Source organism: Nicotiana sylvestris, chromosome 10 (genome assembly GCF_000393655.2).
Source record: "Nicotiana sylvestris chromosome 10, ASM39365v2, whole genome shotgun sequence".
NCBI classification, from domain to species: Eukaryota; Viridiplantae; Streptophyta; class Magnoliopsida; order Solanales; family Solanaceae; genus Nicotiana; species Nicotiana sylvestris.
Window position 1 is genome coordinate 133900263 of NC_091066.1, and position 8012 is coordinate 133908274.

Sequence of the window (8012 nt, forward strand, 5' to 3'; positions counted from 1 at the left end):
TTTTGTTTTAGGAGTTCTCTTTCCTTTTCTTCTTTTGTGCTTTCTTCAGTTCTTTGCTTTCCTAACGGGATTATTTTCTCCATAAAGGATTTTAGAGTTGGACCTTGATTAAATAAGATACGTTAAAATTATCAAAGGAGATGACAAACAGAAGAGAAAAAAAGAACATTCCCTCAGTGCATTTTGCTCTTTCAAGTAGTGATCATGGGTTAGAAAAGGAAGGTGCTTTTGCTCCATGGCTGAAAAGATTTACCTATTCTACAAGACTTTACATATATACATGCTCTATGATCCACCTAGATACATAACCCTTTACATCTCACACATTTTGTTCCATACAATTCAGACATGGAAGTCAAAACTCAGCTTGATCAACTTTTATCTCCCTTGGAGTTTTGGTATCCAGTGTTGATCACCAAAAGCTAGCAAAACTGGCGTAGCAGGAAGATCAAGTTCGCGTTGCAGGTCTCACAAGTTCCTTTCATTCGGTTCGAGCCAAGGAAATCCAAGGAAATCAAAGACTTGCTTCTCTGTATCAAACTTCAAGCTTGCACTACCTTTAGTCTGTGCATTAGACGTCGAGTCACACCAACATGAAGAATGAAGAAAAAAGAAAAATAGGAACAAAGTGGAACTTATGATTGCAGCAACCAAGAAAATTATATACCCGTTTCCCACCGGCTCCATGAGTAGCTGGAAATAGCCCTGTATCATCTAAATGGAAGCCCTTGGACTCTGCTAATAATCTAAGCCTGTAAAAGAAATTGGACGATGAATTATATTATAGAGAACCATCCAAATAGACTCCCTGGTATCGCTTGGTAGTGAGTAAAAGGGGGCATACCTCCTATTCAAGACGTCATTACCAGTCCATGCTATCAGTCCAAATGCATATATATCCCTTGGATACACCTAACAACAGAAGTGAGAGGCTGCAACTTTTACATATAAGAATTACTCATGTCTCATGCATATTATTTCCAACAGCATCGAATGAACAAAAGTAGATCCAGATCGTGCACTTGACGTATGCCAAAAATTGTCAACAGTTAATACTTAATAGGACTCAAACCAATATGAGACAAAAGCTATTCTCAAACCAAGCTACTCTTTCCTGATTACTTTTCAGTTTATTCATGAGAACGAAGACCGGTGATACTCTGCATCTCATATATCATAAAGATTTCTATTTGGCAGTGTTTTTGGTAAAATAATTGCAAACGAGTTCTGGGAGGAGGATATACACTCCACATACTTGTCATCAATAAAATTGACCACTACATCTTTAAAGCACCAAAAATATTGAGAAATGTGTAATTTTAGCCGCTCCCAAAAATAATCGCCGACAACATGTATATTGTTTGTATATTTGTGTACTATATACATATTTATACACTTTTTGGCTAGCGAATGTAATTAGCTTCAGCCAACATGCCAAATTTATATTTTGCCCAAATATATAGTGGAACGAGGATACTCATCATATTAGTCATCAATTAAATTACCACTTAATCTGTACGCAACCAAAAATATCTGACGAATGAAGATCATTGCTTGACCAAACAAATGACATCTCATCAGTATACCTTAAAGTCAATGCGATGTCGCAATTCTCGGCCAGGATAGGTGCAAATCCCAAAATATGTGTCGACTCCTGAATCTGTACCCTGCCATCAGATGAAACATTACTTTAGTTTGGCACTTGGACAAGAAGAAAATTTAAAGAAGATAGAATTATATCAATTAGAAGAATTAACCTAAATAGCCGCCCATCCAACAGCTTAAACTAAAAATAGCCGGCGAATGTATACTTTATGCGTAATTCATGTATTAATGTGTATGACCATGTATAATCATTATTTAATCTATGTATACCGACTAGGAAAAGTAAATAGTGAATTCAGTCGGTTATTTGTGTAAAGACCCCTATCTATTACTGTATTAAACTATTAATTTCAGTTTCATAAAGAACTCCATGAAAACTATAGCTATGAACCCACAAAATTCTTTGAGCAGAGAACGTACTTTATATAGTGTGTGTCGAAAGAACAAAGCAAATGAGTGATATCACATACATTCTGTGTCAAATTCCCTAGCAACAGCTACATACTGGATAATAATAATAAGATCTAAAAAGTTGGACTACACTTAGCTTGAGACTACTGAAATTCGCAATTGTCCCCACTATGACAAAAGAAAGGCACAAAAGACGAAACATGGCACCAAACTTTGGATTGACAAGATATATGACTGAAGATTTGGATTAACGAGGTCACCCATATAAGTGGAGTTAATATTGTCTACTCTTCCATGCAAAAAGAACAAAATAGACTGCCCGAGTGCACCTAAATAGACGCTTAAACTTTAATAAAAGGGAGTAAGACCAAAAGGGATATTGGAAGTTTAAAAGCTCCAATTTAAAAAAACATACAAGCTCAAAATGAAAGGTTGCAAAAAACGTGACTAGTAAGAAAGCATGAAGATGACAAGTTGAAAACTGAAAATAAGTAATTACCTCTGTGCTATGAACACTGAAGACCAGATCTTCTCTCAAAAACTTCATGTCTTTTAGACGTTTTACAAACTTAGGAAGAAAGCCTATATGACTGAAAGAATGAAGCGAAGTAATCACATTTCAAGTACATATCTGAAATGAAGTTGTCATGAGAATAAGATTTATAACAAAATTGTAGGATCTAAGCACAAATATTTACAGTGGGAATCCACAAGCAGGCCAAGCAGAAACAAGCAACATGGTGGGTTGTGGGGCTACAAGCGGAAGATAAATGGAGAAAATTTGAAAAACGAGAAAGTGGAAAAGAGCATCAAGCACTGGAAAAACTCTAAATCATATATCAAAGCAAGGTTTAAATGGAATAATTGTGAAAAGAAACATGGACTGGATTCTGGTTTTTGATCAAATGAAATCCCACGTACGGCAGGTAAAAAAGTTGCAGCGTGTCAGCATTTAAATACCGAAAGGCATAAACATTCAAGCGCACCAGCAAACCCCAAAAAATATGCTTTTCAAAACTACGGGATCACACAGAAATTTATTTCATTTTCATTATGAGCACGCCGAGGGTCTATCGGAAACAGCCTCTCTACCTTTGTAAGGTAGCCTCTCTGCCTTTATAGGGTAAGGGTAAGGGTGCGTACACACTACCCTCCCCAAACCCCATGTATGAGATTAAGCTGGCTTTGTTATTGTTGTTGTTGTTGTTGTTGTTTCATTATGAGTACGAAGTTTCAGGCCTTCTCTTTAATTTATGAGGAAAGGAATCAATCCAAAAGCAGTTTCTTGCTTCCAATAGAATAATTCGTCAAACTACCTTTGGATTTCATAGAGAAAAGTTAACTATATAAAGGAAATCTATGCGATAGATAAGCCTTATATTGGGATATGTATACCTAAACAAGAAGTAAAACCAGCACATTAGAACTCAGTCAACGAAAATGGAAGGCGTTCTACGAGATTAATCACGAGTGAACCTTACCTCTTACCATCAGCATGAGTAATAACAACGTCCATATCACCACAAGAAGACTTTCCACGTCTATATGATCCTCCACACACAACAATCACCTGAAGCAAAGGATTCACTGTGTAAAGGCTGCATTTACTTTTTTGCAGTTTTACAATGAAACTACATTACTTATCAAAAAAAAAAAAAAAAAAGGATGTTGTGTGTTCTTGCTCTGGTGCTTGGACTTTAAAGGAATAGGTAAACAAAGTGTCTAGCTTGAACAATAGGCGTAAACTTGGCAAGTAAAAGACAATTCACAATAGCTTTTGACCCAATTAGTTTTTCTTAATAATCTTGGTCTTCATGCTTATTAGTTTGACCAGCATCAACAATCCTTTTGCAAATGGGACCATGTCTGAGGCCCTCCATTCCACTAATTCTCAAATACCTTCAAGCTTATAAGCATTTCTTTGCACTTAAAGACTGGAATGAGCAATTTCCAGCAATTGGTACATTAACAGTACATCATCAAGGAGCAGGCGAAACGCCGCCAATTTACATGAAGGTAACATTTAACAAGTAATTGGACAAAAGCCTTACACTGGGCAAAATTTCCTCTCCAATTTTCTGTAGTAGACGCTCCATCTCTTCAACCTACATAATCAGTCATCACTTTTTAGAAGAACCAGTAAGCAGTCATGATTGAGAAAACTGCAAAGAATAATATGCTACCTCATGCCGTGGAATCCTGGATTGAATGTCATCAAAATATTTCAACCCCAACCTTTGAGAATGAGTCAGCGAATCCTCATTTCTAAGGTCATCAAGAGTTCGGTGTCCTTTCTCATAAAGTTTTAGAGCAGTGGCTGGACCAATACCCCAAACCTCTCCAAATAAGCTAATTGTTTTTACCTGTAAAATCATGATAATGTTAGAAGAAGGGCATCCATTTTTCAGCTTGCTTAGTTCAGGTTACTCGAGACATTTTGATTAACAGAGGTCATGGAAATGTTGATGTAAATTTGTACTTTAAAGGAAATATACTAAGGATCAGGAGAAGAGAGGTTTTGTCACAACAGATCCTCATAACAGCACCTTTTCATCCTTCTCAAAATGTTCCAATTTAGACAGCTTCCCTGTGGTGACTATCTCCTGAATCTGCAGTCAAAGAACACTATCCTCTTATCCTGTAGCTTTAACGGGAGGCAAAGGTATTCATGATCCGGAGATTAAAAACCAAGAAAGTGATGATTTAATGGATAACTGGTTCTGCTTGTTATATCAATCTCATTTACCAACAAGGGCCCAATAACTTGGTAACCTCATTCACGTAAACAGCAACTTGAAATGGTGTGAAATAAGTATCTTTCCAGTAAAGCTTTAAATAAAGGCGTTCACTTACATGGTCTTGCATCGACTTTCCAATAGCAGGTAGGTGCTTAACCTGGTTTGCACTCTCAATTTTGAATGGCAATTTCTCAATAACTGGTATAGCTTTATAATAGCTGAATGATCTCCGGTCATCACCCAGTGCTAAAATCAACTATCAGTCATCGTATCATACTTTGAAAGCTCAAACTTCTAACTCCAAGGCATTTACAAGAGAGAAGCTACAGAAATAGATCATACTAGAAGATATCCTACCTCTATATATGTTGATGAGCTTCCCAAATATCTGAGTGATATTTCGGTTTAAATCCGGAGGCTTATAAAGTGAAGATGAGTCTGATGTTCCAACCTGGTCAACAAATGGTATAGAAATATAGATGAATCACAGTGAGAATCCACCACATGGGAACACATATATCTCTGGCTCAGAAAAACATATTCAGCAAGGGCAATTTGATGCCGGACTTAACAGGCTTATTATGAGAATCAATGACCTCAGGACTTGCCACTTCTGGGCTTGAAGAACGTGATGCGAGTGAAGAGGCACTTTTAGTATCTCGTGAATCAACTACAGCAAGGTCTTTAGCGTCAATCATGTGTCTTGGGCTTGCATTCTTGGCATCTTCAGCAGAACTTCGACCTTTCTTTGGTGTAATTTCACTGCTATTAGGATGACTTCCATTATCAGCTTTAGGACTAAGGGAGCCTCCTCCTCCTGATTGCAGGGACAAGACATACAGATCCTCAAATTCTTTCTCTCCTTTTGTCAAGCTGTCCTCTAGCCACTGATATGCGAGAAGTTTCTACGGAAATCCGAAAAACATAACCAAGATAGTTAGGAAAAAAGCAAATGTTGTAACAATCATTTGAAAGGCATCATATTGAAAATCAAACAATTCAGTCATTTTGTCTAAAACAACATGTTCAGGTACCAAAGCCCATAGAATATAAAGGGGTTTCAGAAATTTGAAGATTTTTGATTAAATTATAAGCCACTCCTGAAAGGTGAGCAGTAATATAGAGAAACTTCAGAATCCTCAAGTGTCTCTGAAATAACCACGTGTATTACTATAAAGCAGCTTATCAAAAAGATTAATACTTTAACACAGCAGGATAAGAATGACAACAGCAAGAAAGATCACAAATCTTTACAAACAAAAACCCTATATGTGAAAAACAATAAAATTTGAAGAATCCAAGAAATTAATCAATGAGTCAAGAATAACGATAAGACTAAAATCCCATAGACCAACAGAGGAAGGTATATCCAAAAAGATTAAATTTGGACTTGTTATTAGCAAAATGTGAATTTACACAAGCTATCACCAGAAATTCTAAAATGTCTCAACCTTATAAAGATCAAGAGTGCAAAAGCTAAAGTCAGCAGCATAGTAAACACTGTTCAATTCAATCTCAGAAGACAATCTACACCAATGATTTTTCTTTTTTAAAGAGAAATACCTCAATAGTATCTGACCTAACAATTCCTCTTAACCATTGTGGCAAGCCAATGATTTGAAAGTTCTAACACGGCACATAAAAGTGATAAGGAAGAAATACTGAGACTTAACTATAACAACTTCTACTGCTACTTGTACAGCTCAATCCCAAGCCAATGATTTCAAAGTTCTAACACGGCACATGAAATTCATAAGGAAGAAATACTAAGACTTAACTATAACAACAACAACTACTACTACTTGTACAGCTCAATCCCAAGCCAATTGTGTGTGGTCATATGAATCCTCAATATCTTTTTACGACAATTACTAAGATAAATTTAACTGCAATAACAACAACAACTGCTGTCACCACTTATCAATCCCGGACTAGTTTGAATGGCTATATGAAACCTCAAATGTCGCTTATGTTCTATTCCTCATGCCTGGTGGAATAGTCGAGGTCTGCACAAGCTAGCTCGAGCACACCGCCATAAAAAATATCAATTCTATTTATACTCAATAAAGGTACAAATATTCTTAATTTGATAGTGCTCTAAACAAACTAAAAACTCCAGTTGGACACCAGTCCTGGTGTAAAGATTACCAACTTGACTAAGACCCTTTTAACTATAAATCAAAACAATTAAAAAAAAGAGTCTCAATTTGCAGCAAGCTAAAAAACGCAACCAAAGAGTGTAAAGAGCAGAAGAGTTAATAAAGCTCACAGCTTTAGAGCGGGTAAGACGTTCTCGATCAACTTTCTGAAGAAGCGAATTCGCATCAATTGCAAAAACATGAGTAACATTTTTGGAAAAACGTTCCTCTATTTTAGCCCCCATTTGCACCAATTTCTGCTTCCATATCTACACCCCCAAAAGAAAACAAACTCAAAATATTGAAAGTTTTTTTTTTTAAAAAAAAAAGGAAAATTAGAAGAGGAGAAGGGGTTAAGAGTTTATGCGGTTGAAACCTGTAACCGCCTGGATTGGACTCCGGTTTCGATCAAGAACACAACCATACCCGAAAACATTCCATCTGGATCTGACGGTGGAGATTTATCCTTCTTCGACGTAGATTTTGGCGCCATTACATTACAGTGTTCTTGTTTGAGTAAAAGGTTTCAGTTTTGATGTCTTCTGATAGACGCTAGAAATGGAAAGTGGAATGCTCCAGTATATATAAAAAACGGTCGAAAAGGACAAAAAGTAATAAATAAAACAAAATAAAATTGGGAAAGTATTTTTAGCTATAAATACAGATTTTTAATGTAATTTTGTAATAAGATATTTTTATTTTAAGACAATTAAGAAATATATATTGAAGATCTCATTGTAAAATTTCACTTGAAAAACATAGACAAATCCAAGCATGTTATAAAATAAAGACCGTAAAGTAAAGACAAGTATAGAGAGAAACTTATATATTATTCGAATTCAAACTGATGTACATAATGAACTGAAATCTCTTTTATTTATAGAAGAAAGGAAGTTGTTGTGTAAGCTGCTACGCAAGCTGCTGTGTAAGCTGCTACCACAAGCTGCTATTACAAGTTGTTGTGTAAGCTGCTACGCAAGCTGTTGTGTAAGCTGCTACGCAAACTGCTGTGTAAGCTGCTACTATACCAGATATGGATAATCTTCTACTGAGAGCAATGTTTATCCATAACGGAGTACTGAATGAATAAGCTTATTATACCCTGTATGGATAATCTTCT

The 8012-nt window shown here is 36.1% G+C and overlaps 1 protein-coding gene across 4 annotated transcripts; it reads right to left on the reverse strand.

Annotated features, from left to right (window-relative positions):
* Nucleotides 1-154: 154 nt before the first annotated feature.
* On the reverse strand, nucleotides 155-7430 carry LOC104236562 (DNA polymerase lambda). Of its 4 annotated transcripts, none has more exons than XM_009790504.2 (14): nucleotides 7269-7430; nucleotides 7024-7161; nucleotides 5351-5659; nucleotides 5112-5205; nucleotides 4870-5000; nucleotides 4563-4625; nucleotides 4200-4379; nucleotides 4068-4121; nucleotides 3498-3586; nucleotides 2516-2606; nucleotides 1587-1667; nucleotides 845-912; nucleotides 668-752; nucleotides 155-564 (listed from the first exon to the last, which is right to left on the reverse strand). In XM_009790504.2, the coding sequence occupies exons 1-14, from the start codon at nucleotides 7383-7385 to the stop codon at nucleotides 469-471; spliced, it is 1596 nt and encodes a 531-aa protein (XP_009788806.1). In that variant the 5' UTR covers nucleotides 7386-7430; the 3' UTR covers nucleotides 155-468. The 4 variants fall into 4 exon arrangements, with proteins under 4 accessions (XP_009788806.1, XP_009788805.1, XP_070016851.1 ...); XM_009790503.2 differs by having other exon boundaries at nucleotides 5327-5659; XM_070160750.1 differs by lacking the exon at nucleotides 155-564 and having other exon boundaries at nucleotides 845-901; nucleotides 5327-5659.
* Nucleotides 7431-8012: the final 582 nt, after the last annotated feature.